Below are 20704 nucleotides of genomic sequence, written 5' to 3'. Positions count from 1 at the left end.
ACTTTGAAAACTACAGCCATTTTGAAATTATTATTTTTTTTTTAGTCTTAATCATTTGAGTTCTTGAACTCCCCTAATTCTAGAATAAAATAACCATGCAATTTTTATCATCTTTTAGACCATCAAATCCTTGTTCTGAAACAACTAAAATAGGCCATGAAAATTTTTTGTTTAAGAAACAAAGAAACACTAAGACAAAGCTCTTCTCTGAGGAGTAAGAAGGGCTAACAGGCTGAGGCAGAGATATGCACTTTTTGAAACTTTCTCATTGTTGGAAGTCCTGTAAATAAGCCACCCTTTGCCACATTAAAATTAGCATTTCCCCATTTCTCAGAAAACTTGCACTTCTTAAAAGAGGAAAACAACCTACAGACATGCTTTTAAATGTAGCAGCCTAAGGGTTTCTCCTACCTAAACTGGCAATATCACATACCTTTTCTAAAAGAGAAATAATATTTCTCTTAATTAAAAATTAATATTAATATTAAAATATTAATAATATCCCTTGTCATTCTGCAATTGGAATAATGAAATATGAAGGCTGCTAAATAGTTCATTCAGATCAGGAAAATTTTCTATCCCTTGCACTGTACAAAGTTTCTTCCACTGTATACCAGGTACTGTGAAAATTAAACATTCACAATTGTGGAGCATTGCCATGCTGTGACAATGGAACCCAGAGGCCACCAGCTAATTTTTACATTCAGCCTTTGAATTAATGACTTTACCTTCACACCAGCCAAGCTCTCATAATCAAAACCCTCTCCCATAATTCACAGAACAGTTTGGGTTGGAAGGGATCTTCAAGATCATCAACTTCCAACCCTCCTGCCATAGGCAGGGACATCTTCCATTAGACCAGGCTGCTCAAAGCCTCATCCAATCTGGCCTTGAACACTTCCAGGGATGGGACATCCACAGCTTCTCTGGGAAACCTCTTCTGCTGCTCCACCACTCTCACAGTGAGGAATTTCTTCCTAACACCGAGTTCTCGTTTCTGTCTCACCCCACAGTCCCATGGACTTCAGTGGCTTGAGTGGCTGACACTTCACCTGAGACAAAGTTCCTCCATGATTTGAACTGAGGTTCATGTCTGAATCTGAAAGTCCCAAGTGGTTAGAGCTGAATTAAGCAATCAATACACATGTACCCAAAAACTATGAATTAGTCGTAGTAGGAGGTTCTGTAATAAACATTTTACTTCATTCCCCAGAAAAACTTGTTTTCTCAGCAGTATCATGGACAGACTGCATTACCACCATGCAGAAGTTATTACTGTGTATAAGAATATGATTATTCTGAGGCTCAGACTGGGTTCACAGTGACTAATAGATTTTTAGGTCACTCATGTTTTAGAAGTCTTCGTGAAATTCATATATTTTCCCAGCCACAAATAATGTACACTTCATACTTTCTTTACCCTTCCTTCTCCTGGAGGTAATTTGATTCAGTGTGCTGGGAATGAAGGATTCAAAATAATTTGTAATCTATTCCAAGGAAATTTTGGTTTAAACACAGTGATAAAAGCTGTGTCATTTGTTAAAAAGGTTTTACTAATGAAAGTAACAGCTGTTGTCACCATTGTCCCTGGATTATCTCCTCTTAAATAAGCTGATTCCAGGTGTCTTGCTTTCTGGAATAGTTTAAATAATGTAAGTAACCATACTCAGCACACTGTTAAAATTTAGGCAGCTGGCTGTTTGTAAAATTATCCTGTTTTTCTGGCAGTTAACCCTTGATCCAGATCCCAGCTTAGCTGCATTTTTTTAATGTGATAACATTTCACATGCACAGTAAAAAAATGCAGTACATTGCACTGTTTGCTGTTTATTTCTGAACCAGCTCTGCAGCTCTTTTATTGCAGCAGGAAGTTTATTGCCACAGAAGCCTCAGTGAAAAACCACTCAGCTGGGCTTCAGGAGGGCAAAACTTGGAAGGCTGTGCCTTTTGGTATCACCACCACCAACTTTTGTGCAGACAGCCCTGAAGCAGAGAAACTGCCTCAGTTTTTAGACCTTAATGAGGCTACAAGTCACCAAATGTGTGGGAGAACCTTTGCTCAGACAGCTCTGCAAAACAAAGACCTAATGTATGCTCACAGGGGTAAGGCCTGAAGAATTGCTTTAGAAATAAAAGATCTATTTAAACACAAATCCCATTTCCAGGCAAGGCTGCTCCATGTTGAAAACCAGATCTGTTGGATTTTGTGTGTGTCATCAGAAGGAAAGCATTACCTGAAGTACAGTTACTGCTAATGCAATTTGCAGGATAAATGTCACCAAGATCACAATTTTTACTTTTTCTCAAAAAGTGTCACTAAATACACACAATAATCAATCCCAACTCTGTGCCTCCAACTCTCCTTGCTACATTGAAGTGAATTAAGTTTGCAAAACACATTGATGAAGGTTCAGATATTCTTCTCTCCAGAACCCTCACCAAATCTAGAGAACCAATCTCCTGCTACATCACTGTGTTTCTGTCCTAAACCTCAGAGCAGGACACACACCAGGTCTGTCTGCATGTGCAGCACGAACATTGTTCTTCACTTTCAGTCATGCTCAGCTCTCACAAACTCCTTTCAGTTCAGGGTTAAGGGATTTTATCTATTTTCTCTATTCCAAACTACCTGTATTACTTATTGTGTCTCTATAAACCCTGGAATGCCCAGATTAAGAAAAATCAACTTTTCTGGTGCAGTGATCTTTCACCTAAAAATGCTTGAGTGCCACAAGACACAGATGACAAAGTTCCCTTGGGTACAGGGACAAATAGCCATAGGAATAATATGTTCTGGCTGCTTTTCCAGGGTCTCCCCACTCCACTCCAAAGTAGGACTGGTCAGGAAGCGCTGACCAAATAATGATCTCAATCCTGCTGGTATCACACTGGATTACAAAATTAAAGTGTACCAAACAACCAGACACCCACAAGCAGGTTGAAGCACCTTGAAGCACAAAAATTACCACTTGTTGAGCATGGCTTACAGAGAACCTTTATTTATGCAGTCCTCAGGCACACAATGAGACTATTTTTTCACCATTTTTCTACTTTAATTGCCTAATTTGTCACTCTTGAGTTCCTGGAGCTCTGCACTTCAATGTACAGCAAAGAGTACTAGTATATTATCAAAATTCAGTAAAGTTCTTGCAAATTAAATAATTGCTCCAAAATCTTATTTTAACCAAGTGATTTTACATCACTGTACACGGACCAAACTAGATGGACCTAAAAGAGGAAAAGCTGATCATTGCAACAACTACCTTATCACTGCAATTATAGCAAAGATCAGCCTGTTTATCAAGCTGATAAAAAAGGTGATAATGGCTTTTTCCAGTGTGATATATTTATAGATGTGTCACTGGGAAGATCAAGAATGGGTTTTTTAAAAAATTGAAAGAAATGTTTTTTAATTAAAATAGGCAATTTTCTACATCTTTAGAAATGAGCACTGAATTGGCAAGATCAAAGAGCATTGGATAAATAAATAATATCCCTGATGTCTTTAGTAATTAGGCACTGCAATTACTGCAGAAAGTGTCCCACCCCCTTTTAGTTCACCTCTCAGATAAGGGTTTCATAAGAAATTATAGCACTTATTGCTTTCTTTCAAATGGTCTTTTAAGCACTGCAATAGCTGTGCAATCCAATTTAAGAAATACAGGGAGGAAGGCTTGCATGGGGGCTTTTTTGGTGTTTTTTTTTTTTTTTAAATCTTGATTTGTCTAATCTAAATATCTCTGTAGCCAAGTTTGGGGTTTTTTAAATGAAGTTTCTGGCATTAAAAACCCAGTTCAAATTGCACTGATATTTTAATGCACTAGGTGGCATAATGATATTCATACTAGAGAAATTAAATGGTTCACCAGCACCCAGATACTTTGTTGGATAAAAGAAGCCACCCTGCCACATAAGAAGTCCTGTGATAACTTCTGTAATTATAGGATTGCTAATACTTTTAACTCTCTTTTGTGTTCTTCTGAAGAGTACTTCAAATTTTAGAAAAAAAAAAAAAACTATTCACATTTAAAGATGACAATTTAAGAATTGAAAGCCCTTGAAGGTGGAGATTTCAGTTAAAAATCCTTTAAACTCTGCTCCAATCCTGATCGTGATCAAGTTTACCCTGAACAATTTTACCTGTGGCCAACTTTAAAGCAGATCCAAAAAACATGAGCTTGAGAGTGCTCCCTTTTTCTGGACCTCCTGTTCCAACAGTTTTGCTATGGGCCACGTCAAACACGTATTGATGCTGCCAGGAATTGCACCTGGTGACTTGAATCAATCTTTTTCATTTCTACCTCTATTAACTCCACCATTATAATGGACATAATGAAAGACACTTTTAGACTGATTCTGGTGTTAGTCTGAACCAGTATGATGTCAAAAAAAAATTTAAGTCATCTTCATTTACTGTAAACTCAGAGACTTGCCTTTTGCTGCAGGTGCTCTGTCACAGTTTACTTGAATTCAGGAAGTAAATTACAAGATGTGTCAGTGTAAAGGGGCAGTGAAATCATTTATCATTAACTTCAAGAGGCCATTATTCAGCTGAGGAAGATGACTCTTTTATGAAATACAAAGGATGAGATCATGATTTAGTGACCAGAAGTGTTCATTTTCCAAAACATAGCAGTACGGAGTGAATGTGAGAAAGGAAAGGAACCTAAGAAATTGATATAATCTTCTCTGGATAATGTTTTGCTGTTGGCTATTGCAGTTAACAGTGGCTTTTATGAAAGCTGCTGCTGATTAGCAGACACATTTTTTTGATTGACTAATGGCTGTACCTGTCCCACTTCTTTCTGTGCAACTACAACTCTCACAAGCTGCAGCTCTGCCACAAGCAGGAGCCCTATCAGACCATCACAAAGTACTTAAAGAGGTATAAAGCCCTCTGTCTTCTAAGGATGATTTGAAACAGTTTGGAATTTCTAACACTTCAGAAAGTCCAAAAAAAAAATTTCTCTAGTCTTTGTTCTCCTTTTTTGATGTAGTTGCTAACATGTTAACCTGTTGTACAAAATTATGTTATAAAGCTAATTTGTGCAAAGATTATGGAATAATGCTATTGCTGGGACTAACTTTTTGAAGACTGAAGATGTGTTCAGCACAGAAAAGGTGAGCATAGTATGGAACAGAATATCAAACACCACCAAATCATCAGTGTCTGGAAGAGATTAAAGACAGGGCTTCTTTATTTTATGACACAGTCAGTAAGGAACCCTGAAGCTCCTACCTTTTCCAGCTGGTGCATCCCTTCCTCTACACAGCAAATTGATGCCAGCGTTCTCAGGGTCTGGGGATAAAGGCACCTGAAACAATCCTGGCGACAGATCTTAAAGAGAGCAACGACACCTCCTTCCTGCAGGGGAAAAACAGCCATCAGGACAGCAGGACTAGGGGTTTCCCCAGTACTTCATCAAGATTGGGATGGGGAGCAGCTTCCTTTAGCAGTTTATCCAAAACAGCTATCAGAAAAACACCAACAAAGAGGGTGTTAAGCTCACACAGAGAACTCAAGTGGGTTAATGCTTGTACACTAAGTGATGAAAAAGTAATGCAACCTCAGTAGGAGGTGTGCTTAAGTGATTGACTCCTACCAGTTACAAGCTCCATTTGAATTAAACCTGCCATTCCTGCAAAAATTACAAAGAACCATCAATAGGTGGCAATTAAAGTAACATTTCACTGACCCTTCAGCCATATTATTAGTATAAAACAGGTTGTTGTTACCATATATTTCCCATTCCTCTACATTTCTGAGCTCCACACAAAATTTACTTAATGCTAAAATTAAGAGCTGGAAAGCCATATGTTTGAAGAGGTACTGAAAAGCAGGTTGGAAATAGGTGTCAAATTCTAAACAGATACAATCCAAACCTTCATCCTCTAACAAATAAAATCTGCATTCCTAAAAGTTTTTCTTTAAATACTATAGTGTCAAAGACTTGAGTACATATTGGAGTAGTTATTCTTAATAAATTTCCAAAACAGGTGTAAATATAAGTTTTAGCAAATTTCATATAACAAATGTAAATATATAAATAAAGGCAAACAATGTTGCACTTCGTGTGGTGGGGTTTGTAAAATTATTTTTCATTTCAAAAGGTTGTGCTATCAGGTAGACTACATATGTCTTTTATGAAGTAGGATCAGACAAATGATGAAGATGAAAGCAATTAAACTATTGATGACAGATGAAAGAGCTCAGTTTAAAGTGTTCAGATTACAGCAGTAAATTAAAAATAGTCAAAATCATGGACCAAGTGAAAAGTACACCCTTTTTTTAAGCATGTTTCATTAGATTCTATTTAAAAATATTTTTAGATTCACAGAAATAATCTATTTTTTCCTCAGCCATTTTCTCCTCAACCATTATTTGAAAGCTCAACAGGTTATGCTGACTTAAAACCCTGGGCTACAATTCAGCCTTTATTCATTTTCAGAATTCTATATTTTTGTACTAGTTTTGCTTGAATACAGTAGAGAATAATAGAGGAAGCAAAGCCCTCTGTTCAGTTTAACAAAAAATTTATACCAAGTCATATAGAATCAGACAAAATTAACTCTTCAACATATTTTCCAGATAGAAGGTTTTAATCACATCCTTGCACAAGTAGATGGAATTTCTGTGGCATCAGTGAAAACAATAGCTCACTGAAGTTTTTTAGGAGCAAAACTTATTTCTGGAATTGTAAGAAGCATTCATGTGTCTGTTATTTTATATCTACTACTGCTATATAAAGCCTAATACAGAAAGATATTTCTGAGCCTTTATATTAAAAAAGAGGCAGTACACTAACAAAAAAGTTTCAGTCATATTTTTCCTTCCAAGAAAGGATACTGATATTTCACCCAAGCAGTAATTAAATTATCTATCAAAAATATAGGGGAAAAGCTGTTGCACTGTTATTCCTAAGCCAAAGGAAACAGTTTTGTTGGGGTTTTTTTTGCTTAAATTTCATTATCAGTTTGAATTTTCCCACAGTTCAACTGAATCAGGGATGATCTGATCCTCTGCTTTAGCCATAATAAGGAGAAGTTTGTGGATAAATCTAGTAATGATCAAGTGATGTTGGCACATTGCTTTAAGCCTTTTCTATGCCAAATGGGTGCCCTGATTTTGCCTTTGATGGACAGGAAGTGATTTATCACTGCATTTGTCAGGAGGAGAGCTGTACTCTTTATTTTGTGCCTCGTGTGCCATCACCGAGCTGTAAAATATTGACCATGAGTAATGAACCAAGAGATGTGTGAGTGAAATATTGGATGGGTGGCCAATTCTGAGCCTGATTCCATGGCTTGTCAAAACCAGTCCCCTCACTGGGATCAGAGCATTTCTCAGAATTTATTCACCTTTTTCAAGATTCATTCCCTGTATCTTTTGCAATGATGCCAAACCATTCCATCTGACAGGGACATAGATAAATTGCTCAAGTGGGTAAACACTCAGGGGAAGAGAGGGACACTTGCTTTACTATGTGATGAACTACTTCTCTCCTGTGTTGGACTAACAGGAATTCAATTTTGGGGGATGCTGTTCAGAAGGGCTAGTTTTGGGTAATGCAATCACCTGAAATACACTCACCAAAACTATGTGGATTGAGTGAATAAAGAGGGGAAGCAAAAAGGCAGCTAATTCTAAGGTGGAATATTTCATGGTTTCAGCCTAAAATAAGAAGTGAATACTCATCAAGGCTTTGACAACATTTATAATTATCTTGACAGATGATCTCCAAAGAGATCTTCATAGTAAATAGTTGCTAGAAAAAGAACTAGTATATAAAGAAGGTAAGGCAAAATGTTTTAGAATCTTCTCAGAGCAAATGATCTGCTGTACAGCCATAAGGAATTCCAATAGTCAAGTATTCTCCGGGGGGCTGTTATGAAATGTTATGAATATCTTAATTTTTGTTCCTTTCTCTTTTACAAGCCTACTATCACAGCACGCTGTTCAGTACAGTTGGAATTGGACTCTATCATCAGTAAAATGATTTTTTTTTAAAAAATTATCTTCTTTATCACTCTATGACCTATTTATTGTAACTCGTAAACAGATTTTTTACCAACTCTTCTGGTTGTTACAAATCCGAATCTATTTATAACTCATTTCCTCTAAGTAATGCTAATTTTCTTCTCTTGTCCATGCTGCTACTCATTTTTGTTAGAGACCTTAGGCTGGGTGTCTCTGACAGCTAGTGAGAACTACTACTGGCTGCCAGGGTGAGTCAGCAACATGATTTTTTCACAGCAGATTACAAAGTTACATGCTGAAAAAGAAAGTGTCAAAGAATGCCTGTAGGTGGAATAAAATTATGGGTGATGCTCCATCATAGAGCATTTTATTTTTTTAATTTCTGTAATTTATTAGCAGGGGATGGGGGAGAAGGAGAGAGATGACTCAAACCCTTACCAAACTGTAAAATGAGAGACCAGCTCCTGTAATGTTGTAGTTTAACAACACTATCTTGGTTCTTTTTTTTTGCACCTCCATGACTGGTGTGCTTTTGAGTTGTACTTTACAGCTTGGGACAGGAAAAAACCCAAGAGCAGCATTCCACAAGATCACACTTTGTCATGGAGAATAAGACTTCAAGGTTACATGGAGTCCACAAGGTTACAAAATTTTGTGAATTTTGCTTTCACAGTAAACAAATAATCAATCTCTCTGGCTAGTTTTTATCAAGGATACTGGGACAGCTCTTGAGGGAACTATGGATTCTATAAAAGAGTTTTAATCTTTGCATGACTTCAATCCTTCTTCACCCTCATAATGACTGAGAACAATTTCAGATTTTGTTGTTGTTGTTAATTTTTTGTTTGGAAATCACCCTGAATTTTTACCCTCATAACTAACCATTCATGTCATAGCTAACTTGAGCCAGTGCTCCTCCCTTCCTTTCTGCTTCAGAGGTTGTGAAACCTGTCACAAATGAAACTTGAATGACAGCACAAGCAACATTTATGTGTTATTTGGTCAAAAACTGGAAACTCCAAAAATTCTGCACACAATAAACAAAAGGATATTTTATTCACACTGGGAGCTTTTGGAAAGGTGCAAGTTAACCTCCAAAGCAAGCAAAGCTCAGTGCTGTGAAGTTTCCTTGAACTTTACCCATTTGAAATTGTGGTCTGTTACAGTTCCTCTGCCCCCTGGGTCACTGATGCAGGTCACTGAGGAGTGCAGAGGGGGAAGGAAAATGGCCAGCCTGGACAAATGCATTTCCCAGTGCACAGGGCAGGCAGAGGCACAGCACAGGTGAACAATCACTGCTGTACCTTGGCAGCCAAACTCCCCTTAGGTTTCTTTGCATAAGGGGATGCATTTCCTCAGCTGTACACCTGTGACACACCCAGGTTTTAGCAATATATTAACTGAGTGATTCATGAAAGGTCAGACTTCATTTCTGCTAAGTTAAACTCTTATGGAAGCCATAAAATTACAAACAGCCCAAGACCAATTTTCTTTACTTTGGTAATTCTGCACTGCCTCAATACTCAGCATTTTAACATTGGGTTTGGGTACCACTGAGTGGAGCTCAAATACCAATTAAGAAAAAACTAAACCTCTCAGGCTGTTGACAGAATCCACTACAGGTTTCTGAGTCTGACTTGTTCTCAGCCTTCAGAACAGAGGAGTACCTTTTATGGTGTAAATATCCATCTAAGGGTACATCAGAAGTAATTAAATGCTGCTGTCTAACCCTGCCTCTGAATGGGACAAGGAACTGGCACAGCAGCAGCTGGGGGAGGGGGGTTTTCCTCTTTCTGCATGCCCTGTTGTTGTGACTATCCTATCCTCAACAAGACACCATGTCCCACCATCCTCACTTCTTCAAGATCCAAGTGTCCTCAAAGGTGCAAACTCTGCAGGGATTTCCAGCATCATGGATCTTGACAGAATGACTCATTTATACCAAAAGTTAGTACCAACTACTCAGTAAATGAGAACACTCACTGACAGAAGGAACTGCAATGGTGGGTCTTTTGTAAAAGTACAATAATGAATGCAAAGCATTTCTAACTTTGCATCTTTAGTAATATCTCTAAAACCCCAGCTACACATAGCTGAGAGGTCTTGCTGTTTCTCTGCACAGTCTGCCACAGTCCATTGTAAAGTTTCTCTCCATTTCCATGCCTGGTATTTAAAAAGTACTTCAGGAGAGACCCTACAAAAGTTCCCAGAATTATGGAGTGATAATACCTCAGATGGCACAAAGACACCTGGAACTGAAGCAATGCTGAGAAGCCTGCTGGAGCTGACCATCCTATTGAAGCTGCTTGCACAGGTATTGGGCATTATTAAGTTAAAAATGGGGGGGATGTGGCCCTCAAAAAAAAAAAAACCCTCTAATGCAATAGTTGTGCTGGTAAACTCTGTAGATTACAACTTGCAAAAGCACCACAAGAAGAGGAAAAAAGTGGTTTCTCTGAGTAAATTTTGCTTCTCTTTAGTGAACTGAGTTTCTTGCATGGCCAGTGACTCCGTGCATCCCTTACCCTGGCTATGATGCGGCAGAGGTGAGCGCCTTCCTGGGCCAGGCTGAACAAACTGCTGATGGCCAACTCCGTGGTGTCCAGGCTGCCCGAGAGCTCTATCTGCCTCAGCAGGCTCTGGGGGACACAGGACAGAAAAAGGGGGGGAGTCAGACTGACAGCACACATTGATCATTGCATTTGAGTAGATGGAACCAAGGACCAAGGGATATTTAAAAATAAATATTAACAGAGCAGGACAATGGGTACGTGCGGAAGAACAAGAGGTATGGAAAGCTCCAGCTATTTAGTGCATATTAATAATATTTAGTTATTTGTTTGGTTCTGGGATTGAACCAGAATTTTCAGAAGGCAACCAATTTAGTTAGTGTAGAAGCTGAATCTCAGGGTGATACAAGATTTCCACCTTATTTATGAGCAATATTGCTACACCCTGTCTTACACTACCTTCTAAGGGTCTGCTTTCATCACTACTCTCAGTCAAAACATCACTGACAAATAGACATTCTTATAAAGAAATATAGTTTATTTCTCCAAGGTAGGAAGTAGATTAAATATTTTTTAATCTTTGTCAAAAATTGGTGTCAGTGCAGCTTTAGAGAAGCACAGCTGTGAAAAGAACATGAAGTCTATTTCATTTTTTGTTTCTGAAAAAAGACATAGAATCACTAGAGGAATTAATTCTATTTTCTAGGAGGAGGCAAGAAAGCATTTTTGTATTTATTCCAACTTTGAAAGAAATGCAAGGAAGTATGCCATGTTTTACAGTGTTATTTTATACAAAATTCAATTACCTTGCCTTTAAGAGGCTCTGTTCTTCCACCTTTAGCATTAGAAAAATGCTCCATAATAAGGCATTAGAAAAATGCTCCATAAAAACATAGCTTAAGAGTTCACAATTTGATATGAACCTATCCTGAATTAAATCCTGATACACTGATTAGAAAAAAGGCTCTTTACACAATGTAGGCTGAAATCTCTCATGCAGACACTTAGTCTGCTTCAGAGCAGCAAACTATCCCCAGACATTGTGCTTTTATGGCAGAAGTGGGCACACAGCCTGACTGAATGGCTCAGGAAACTGTTCATGAAATAATTTTTTCTTAATGAGTTCTACATCCTTCAGTCACACAAACACACACAAGGTGATGTGGCATCAGTTATTCCACTCCCTTAAAAGAAGAAGGGAGTAGGATTTCAGGTGAGTCAGTAGGTGCCAAGATGCCCAAAGGCAGAAATATCAGCAGTGAAGAACTGCTCTTCAGACTGAAAAGAATAAACATCTTAACAATGGTAACCTACTCGCTGAATTTGAAATATGCAAAGTTATTTACACACTTCAACTCATACATTTCATGGAGTTCTCATCAATCCCAACCAAAGAGCATTAGGAGGTAGCTGGTTAGTTTGACTGTAATTCTGCAAATATATTTGGGATATTCTCACCTCCTAGTAATAACCCTTTAAAACTCGAAGGAATTTTTCTGAAACCACTACAACTTCTTTTTGCCATCTTAACACATCAGGGTATGCTAGAGTTTAACCAATAGCATTCATTAATTTTGTTTTGTCACTGTAATAAATACTTTTTACTATTTGTGTTCACTAAGCTTCTCCTTCCCTCTTTTTCTGCTGCAACAACACAAAATTTCAGCATAAAATCACCTCTAAGACATGGGCAAGTTATTTGAGTAGAATTACATTTGAGGTTTTTATATGTGAGGAGGACTGGGGTAGAGAAGGGGAAGGGTCAAGATAGGTTGGCTAGACTTGCAAATTGCAATTATTTCAATCATGATCTAATGGATAAAAAATAATGCATTTGCAGCCTCAGAGTAATTACTCAGTGCATTTCACAGATTCAGACCCACAGAATGGGTAAGGCTGGAAGGGACAATCAGAAGTCATCATTTAGATGCCTTGCAAGAAAGAGACATCAGGAAAAATAAGTAACAGGTTGAGCCAAAAGATCATTTTGTTTGGGATTAGAGGTTATTGAAGAATTTGAGAATGCAAACACCTAAATCACATTGCAACATATTTTTGATCAAAATTTTGTTGAAAATTGAGATTTCTAATTCTAATCCTCCTCTTAATAACAGAATTATAGAATGGCTTGGGTTGGAAGGGACTCCTAAAATAATTTAGCTGCTGTCTCCCTGCTATAAGCAGGGGCACCTTCCACTAGATCAGGTTTCTCAGAAGCCCCATCCAACCCGGCCTTGGGTCCTTAAGGGATTGCTGCCCTCAAGATCCAACTATTTTGGAAGAGCTTTTTGGTTTGGAGCTTTTTTAGTATAAACTAACCTGTGCCTCTTGTGTGAAAACCAGCTCTATCAACTGGCCAAAATATTGGGCCACGGTGGTGAGAGTTTCATTAACACAAGATTTCATGGACTTCAGTATCTCTTCATCTTCAGTCTGTAAGCACCTGAAAAGAAGGAGATGGGAAAGGGGTGAAGGAGAAAAAGATGCAAAAGACCTGATTGTCAGAAATGAGCCCTGTGTTAATCACAGGATATAATTCAGCTGCTCACAAGGACTTTGTGTCATTAGCATCATTCCAGACTTTAATCAAAGCTTTGTCTACACACAGTAAACACACCATGAAAGGATGGACACTGCTGAATAATTTTGAGATTCCAATTTACCTCACAGACTGCAGGCCAAATTTTGCTGCAGATGCTGTGTGTTTATACAGTGCAGCACTGCTCTTTTCCTCTTATGCTGATAGTTTCACTCTTGGATGCCTGCGTTTGAACTGCAGCTGTGCATATCCGCCCATCTTTCAAAATCAGTATTTCAGCACTTTTCATTTCTTTACCTAATTTGTCATAGTTTAACAACAGCAGGATAAGGATGAAGCAAGAAATGTGTGCCCAGATGAGTTAAACAGCATAATCAAAAATTAAATTTGGCCCTCTCTATGGAAAGATACATAAAGCACCTTTACAGAGTTAGTACAGTTATCCTGTAACCAGTGATGTTTGGCTGTAGAAGAATTGAAGAAATGAGATAAAGATGGAAAAGTTTATCCAATTTCAATGAAATAACAAATATTTCCTCACAAAAACACATTCATTTGTATTGTCAAAACATCTTCCACTCAGACAGGCCACTGGAATGGAAGATGTTGTGTGGTGATCAGTCTCTACCTCACACAGGTTACCTTTTCAGCTTTACCTGCCTGTCAGACACCTATATCAATTTTTTGTCAAAAAAAGACAAGAAGGGAGAGGGCTGATTTAGGGCAGACACTTTGAGATTGGAGCCCATTATTAAATCTGTTAGTCTTATAGCAAAATATAAAACACAAATGTGAGCTCTGTGGGTTTGGCACAAAGCAATAGTGCTCCAAAAAATGTTATTTCCTGATAATTAGATGGTGCTTTTTCCCTGATGCTATCCCCCAAACAGAATGACTTGCACAATGTTTAAAGTAAACCAAAAAAGAGTGATTGAACTGGGCTGGAGGAAATGGGTAATTTATGTTAGAAAGCGGAACCAGCATGAGAAGGATTACACAGATTTTTATCTTCCAGTCTCACCATTCCAGAGTGCAGGGAGATGAGTAAACCTACAACTACAATTTAAAGGAATGTCTGTGTATGTGCTTTGGTTTGATTTACAATAAATGGATATGTTCATGCAGGAACACATGGTACAAGTCTCAAAATCCAAGTTTTCACCCCAGCTGAAATCCTGACTCCACAGAACTAGAAGAGAACTTTGTCACCAATATCTGTCACAGCCAGACTTTCTCCCGTGATGTCTAAAAGTCCTGAAAAATCCACTTGTGTGTAACTTTGTGTCTATATCAGACTCTCTGTGCAACAGCAGACCCCATCTTTCATTGGGATGCAGTTTGGGGAAGAGCAACTCCCTTCATCCACCAGAGATTAACACTTGGAAAGTCTTGCAGAGTTACAGCAGCCAAGTTCAAACAATTGAGGGGGTGCCTATGGATTTGTTCTTCTCATTAGAAGTTCTACAACATAATAAAACAACAAAATTAATATTTCAACAACAAAATTTAAGTTACCGTTCTGTGAATGCTGTAAATTCTGAACACTTGTCTATTAAGAGCTTTTCAAGCTGCAGAAAGAGCAAGAGAAAGTGGTTTTAAAGTTATATTCATACACACAATTGCTTTACAAAAATAAATAATCCTTGGTTGTTAATTGAAAACCCTCTCGAAACATAATATTTCATATGAACACCCTTCATCTACTTTTCTGGTAGAGATAAAACTGAGGTTTACAAAAAAAAGTAGCATTTTCTACATTTTAAATGCAAAGGAACTCGCAGATGTGGTATCAAAATACTTTAGTTCTGTAGTCCTCAAAAACAAAACATTTTTTCCATGCAATTTGTCAACATTATTCAGAATAGCCTATGATAAAATAGGATCCAAAGTAAGTCAAGATTTCCATTGCTGAAAAGGGATTAGAAAGTCTTAAACAAGGGACCAGTATCAGTATGTAAGAATTTCTTACAGCTTATTTAAAGCAAGTTTTAATCAGTATAATGGAATAAAAATTTTTTTTAAAAAGTGAGAGAAACAGATCAGGTAAGACATCCTCTCACCTGGTGCATTTCTTCTGAAGAGCTCCTGGTGAAGGTGTTGTACTCGTTTATCATGGAGTGCACGTGGCAGTTGACCCTCACTGTCAGGCTGTGGACCCTCTGCCACCTGTTCTTCTCCAGCTTCTGGGCAATCCTGGTCAGCTCGGTGCTGATGATCCAAGCTCTCTTCAGCAGGAGCTGCAAGTTATCACAGGTGCTGTACTGTGAGGAGAGGATGAGCTCATTTTGTTCATCCTTCTCCAGGCTGATGGGCTTGGACTGGAGAATGCACATACATTCACAGTCTGTCATCAGCTTCAGGTCTTCCATCCAGCGCTGAACAGAGTCCACCTGCATTAGGTGCATGCTGGAAGGCAGAGAAAGAGAGGCAAGAATGAGGTAAAGCAAAACAACCTTAGAGTAACCACCAGCTGCACCAACCCCTAGGTTGCAATGGATTGACCAAAGGCAAATAATTGAACAAACGATTTGCTTGTGGTAAGTAACACAGTGACACATTTAGCTCTTTATTCCAAAAGCAAGTTCTGGATTTCTAATCACTTTTATGCCACATACCCCGCTATAAAATTATGTCTGAAAAATCAGTGGATATTAAAGATTAGTAAAAAGAGGGTTTGATTATGTTTTTTGGGGGGAAAATGTTTCTTGTAAGTTCAGAGTTTTGTATGGGAGAAGGAGCAAAGTTCTGGGTGTGTTTGCTTTGTCTAGGTTTTCCCAGACACTTGGCCTATCAAGTGCTTAAAATAAAATTTTACCTTGCAACATCTCTCCAAAGCCCTTCCAAACCTATGCAGTCAAGCTAAGACAATGAACAATACTGCAATATCTGTTCCATGTAACAATCCTTGAAACTAGAGCTGGATTCTACTTCCTGACCAGACCTTTACCTTCCCCCTTATTTCTCATTGCTCTCGGTACATTTTGCACACTGACTTCCGAGGCACATTTTTTACATGACAACAAATATGATGTGAACCAGCAAGGCTGAAAAGCTCCTTGACAAGTGTACCCTGACACAAGGGCAGTGAGCCTGCATGTTGTGCCCTTGCACCCCCCAGCCAGTAAAATGGGGTACCTGAGGCAGAAGTTGCACTGATTCAGAGCTCATTTTTTGTGGGATTACAAATTTCATTGTCTCAAGATGAAGATATTTAATCTTTTTTCTTATAAGGCACCCAGATCCTAATAAAAATATCTTAATCCTCACCCCAACCATACTAAAATTTTCCAAAGAATTTAAAAAAAAGGTAAAGAAGATATTAGATTAAGTGAAAGCAAGAGAAAATGGATTTAACTATTTTTTTCAAACTTCTATTGGTATCCTACAGTTAATATGACCAATTAGTCATAGCAGATTGTTGTCTACCTTCTGGATACATGTGCAGATTTTATGATACTATACCAGAAAGGACAAAAAGAAAGTCCCTATATTTTAATTCAGGTACTGATTTATTGCAACTCAGCAGTAACATTCTGTGCTGTTATATAAAGCCTTACTGCTAGAATAAAATCTGCAATCACATTAGCTAAGCTAAGGAGGACCAGGTGGAAGCCTTTTTCAATCTTGTGCTTCCATTTATACTGTGAGCACCAGCTGAACTCCAGAAATCTCCTGCCAGACTACTCCAGTAATATTCTATAAATAAACAAAATGTATTTACATATACAGGAAAAGGAAGCTCACCTCAAGTATCATTTCATGTAAATTGACAGCAAACAAGATACAAGAGATCAGTTTCATTGATTCAATCTTCCTTTTCACAATATATGATGAAGCTACTTTTAATTTTGAACTTTACAGGCTACTGCTATTTAAGGTCTTTATTTCACTCAGCTCTGAATATTTTGTAATTGCATTGCATGATCGATTGAGGCCCACTCTCTCTTTGCTATGTGGAGTCTCCTTATTGCCTTTTTGGATCTGAAGCAAGGTTTCCTAATAAACAAAAACAACAACTTTAGAAGTTTGAGACCATGATTTATACCAATGTGCATAGTTTGCATGCAGAACAGGATAAACTCATTTGACACAGAGTAATGTATCTTTCATTTCCAAAGTGCACTGGGATGATTAATTAAATTTCTGTTTAGTAAGTAGAAATAAACTTCTACATTAGAAATTCACACGGACAAAAATTTAGAATAGAAAGTTAGTAAGAAAAAAAAAACAAGAAAAAAAGTAATTCATATTTCCTTTAGTCCCTAAAAGCCAAAAGAAATTCTTCACTCTAAGGAGGAAAAAAAGAGGTAATAAGAATAGTACAAGAAGAAGAAAAAAAAAAAACAAAAACCATAAATGTTAAAGAAACTCTCCTTGTTTGCTTCTGTTCCTACTAATTGCCAGAAGTACAATCGTAGAATATAGGATATTTTTTCACTGAAACTTAATATAACTTAACTGACAAGAGAAAAATTTATACCATTCATCTCCTTCTAGAGGACCACAGAAAATTCCCCCTGCTTACTCTGCTAGCTTTTCTGACACATTGTCCTTTAAATTAGATGCCCATCATTATCACTCAAATGAAATACATAAATTATTCACCTTCATCCAAATCTCACTGTATGTAGAGAAAATCATCTTAAGCGCTCTGCAGATGAATTTGTAGACTCATTTTTTACATATTAAAATGAGGAAAGCAAAAAAGTGTGATCATCCCTAATTAGCTATTAGGAATCATATTCCAGATGGCATTTACAGAGCTCAAAAAACAAGTTGGAAATTTCCATTTTGTCTCCCCATTACTGAAAAAAAAAAAACCCTACGCCTACAAAATAAAAACAACCATAATGGTTCAGACAAAAAAACAAAAAACAAACTCTGTTTAGCCCATTATCCTGGTCCCAACACGCCCATTAGGAGATGCATAAGGAAAGATTATAAGAAGTGTGGCAAGAGCTGAGCAACCCCTCCTTCCCATCTTCTGGCAATTAGTGGTTTAGGAACTTCCTCAGCCAGAAGTTGTGTCTGAGTAGGATGTTTTTACAATTCATGAAACAAAAGTAGCCATTAATCCCTTTTTGAACTCAGTTAAACTTTTGGCCTTTGCAACACCTAGTGGCAGCGTCTCACATTATTTATTTTTTTGTATGAAAAAGTGTTTCTTATTGTTTATTTAAACTTGCTGCCAGGAGATATGAACACAAACACTTTAGTTGCTATATTCTAAGAGAAAGTGTAAATGAAATGATGGCTCTGTATTTGCCCTCTTCATGCAATTCATTATTTTGTTTGCTCTACTCCATCTTCCCTGGTTATTTTATTTCCATGGTATAGAAACTCAGTCTATCTAGTCTGTCCCCCTACAGACAGTATTCCAAGCTTCTGATCATTCCTTACTCTTCCCACTTTTTCCCAGTTTCCCTATGTCCCAAGATGTAATGGAGAAAACAGGACACAATATACAAGATTCACGTAAATTTATGCATTTGAAACACATTTTCTTTACAGTCCCTCTTTTCCAACAATTCTTAGAATAATTATTTTTTACTAAAGTGTCTTCCAGAGAGCTGTTTCATCTTTACCTTTCTGAAAATAAACTTATTTTGATTTCAGAATATTTTCCATGAGTGATAATAATGTATTTGCTGTACAGATGAAGAAAGAAATTGTGCTTTAGTTCCCTTTACCTCCTCACATGTACTACTTTAAGTACATTAACAGACTTCCTCTAGTATTTTACAATTTCATATTGTCCTGCTTTTATAACTATTTTTTCAGGTATTAAATGCATAAGAGACCTTACTTGTGTGATTTCCCAAAGTTCTCTCTAATTTAGCAAAAGTATCTGCCTAACTGGCTAAGACCCTGATATTTATAGAATCATTCAGGTTGGAAAAGACTTCTAGCATCATCAGGCCCAGCCATTAACCCAGCACTACCAGGTCCACCATTTAATCCTGTCTTTCAGTACCACTTCTGCACAGCTTTTAAACACCTCCAGGGATGGTGGTTCAAGCATTTCCATGGGGAGTCCATTCCAGTGCTTGACAACACTTCCAATGAAGAAATTTTCTCTAATTTTCAGTCTAAACCTCCCCTGGGTTACTTTGGGGGCATTTCTTTTTGTCCTATCACTGCTTATTTGGGAGAAGAGATCAGCCCCCACCTTGCTCCATCCTTCTTTCATGCAATAATAAAAAGAGATCTGTTCCTCCTCAGCCTCCTTCTCTCCAGGCTGAACACCCCCAGCTCCCTCAGCTGCTCCTCACAGGACTCTCCAGACCCTTCCCCAGCTCTGTTGCCCTTCTCTGGGCTCTCTCCAGCCCCTCAATGTCTTCCTTACAACGAGGGGCCCAGAACTGGACAGAGAACTCAAGGTGTGCCCTCACCATGCCCAGCACAGGGGACAATCCCTGCCCGGGTCTGCCACACACAACATTCATCCAAGCCATGAATGGCCAGTTTCTCCAGAAGGATGCTGTGGGGGACAATCTCAAGGTCTTTCCTGCAGTCCAGACAGACAGACAACAGCTACAGCCTTGTCCACTAAGTGGGTCACCTTGTCAGAGGAGGTCAGGTGGCCAAGCAGGACTTGCTTTTCTGAAGCCTTGTCTGATCCCTCGGCTTTCCAGATGTGCTGCACGATGGCACCCAGGATGGCCTGCTCTTGACCTTCCCTGGCTCTGAGGTGAGGCTGACAGGTCTGTAGCTCCCTGGATGCACCTTGTGGCTCTTCTGGAAGACAGGTGTCACACTGGCTAAAAAGCAGCCACCTGGGGCCTCTTTATACAGGGAGGTGTGCTGGTAAATGATGGAAAGTGGCCCATGAGCACATTACCAGGACCCTCAGTATCCTTTAGTAGATCCCACCCATGCTGTAGACTTTTGTCCTTATTTCCCCTTGGAAACATGGGGGCTTCATTCTGTTCCCTGCCTGTTTTCCATCTCAGGGGGCTGAGAAGCTGCAGAACAGCTGGTCTTACTATGAAAGACTAAAGCAAGAAGGCATTGGATGCCCCTGAGCCTTTTCTCATCCTCTGTCACCATGTTTTCCCCCCACATCTGATAAAGAAGGAGGTCCCCTTAGCCTCCCTTTTGCTGCCAATGTCTTTATAGAACCATTTTTTATTGTTTTTTATGGTAGTAGCCAGATAAATTCTGGTTGGGCTTTAGTCCCTCTAATTTTCTTCCTGCATAACCCCACAGAATCCTTGTAGCTCACACAAGTGGCTCTCCCTTTCTTCCAAAGGTGATACACTTGCCTTCTTTTTTCCTGAATTCCAGCCAAGGCTCTCTGTTCAGCCAGGCCAGACTTCTTCCCCACTGGCTCATATTTTGGCAGAAGGTGGGCACAGCCTGCTCCTGTGCCTCTAGGATTTCCTTCTTGAAAGGGAGAGGTACAGATAGCTAGATGGATAGTAGTTACCCACTAGTTAAAATTACTGAATTTCGTATGCAGTGGCATATTGACAAAAAAGCAATTTATCTAGACTCTACATTATAAAGGCAGCATTTAATGTAAAAACAGTTGTAAAAATAATTCAGTGCAAAAAGAAAATTCAAGAGAAAGTCTCCAACATTCCTTAAAAGTCATTCTGTTATAATTGAGGTTGTAAAGTATTTGACACAGTTTTCAAGAGCACTCAACTGAACTTGACTAAGAAGCAATTTGAA

General features: G+C 38.4%; 1 protein-coding gene across 1 annotated transcript in view; it reads right to left on the bottom strand.

Annotated features, from left to right (window-relative positions):
• INSC (INSC spindle orientation adaptor protein) overlaps positions 1–20704 on the bottom strand; it is a 145412-nt gene that overhangs the window by 43478 nt on the left and 81230 nt on the right. Inside the window, exons 3-7 of the mRNA XM_059848151.1 lie at positions 15088–15433; positions 14543–14595; positions 12808–12931; positions 10504–10617; positions 5240–5365 (exon numbers count right to left, since the gene is read on the bottom strand). Of these exons, the coding sequence (XP_059704134.1) occupies positions 5240–5365; positions 10504–10617; positions 12808–12931; positions 14543–14595; positions 15088–15433 (763 nt within the window). The remainder of the gene's footprint in view (positions 1–5239; positions 5366–10503; positions 10618–12807; positions 12932–14542; positions 14596–15087; positions 15434–20704) is intronic.

Source organism: Haemorhous mexicanus, chromosome 6 (genome assembly GCF_027477595.1).
Source record: "Haemorhous mexicanus isolate bHaeMex1 chromosome 6, bHaeMex1.pri, whole genome shotgun sequence".
Classification (NCBI taxonomy): domain Eukaryota; kingdom Metazoa; phylum Chordata; class Aves; order Passeriformes; family Fringillidae; genus Haemorhous; species Haemorhous mexicanus.
Note: the sequence above shows the minus strand (reverse complement) of the source record. Positions and strands in the feature narration are given on the sequence as shown.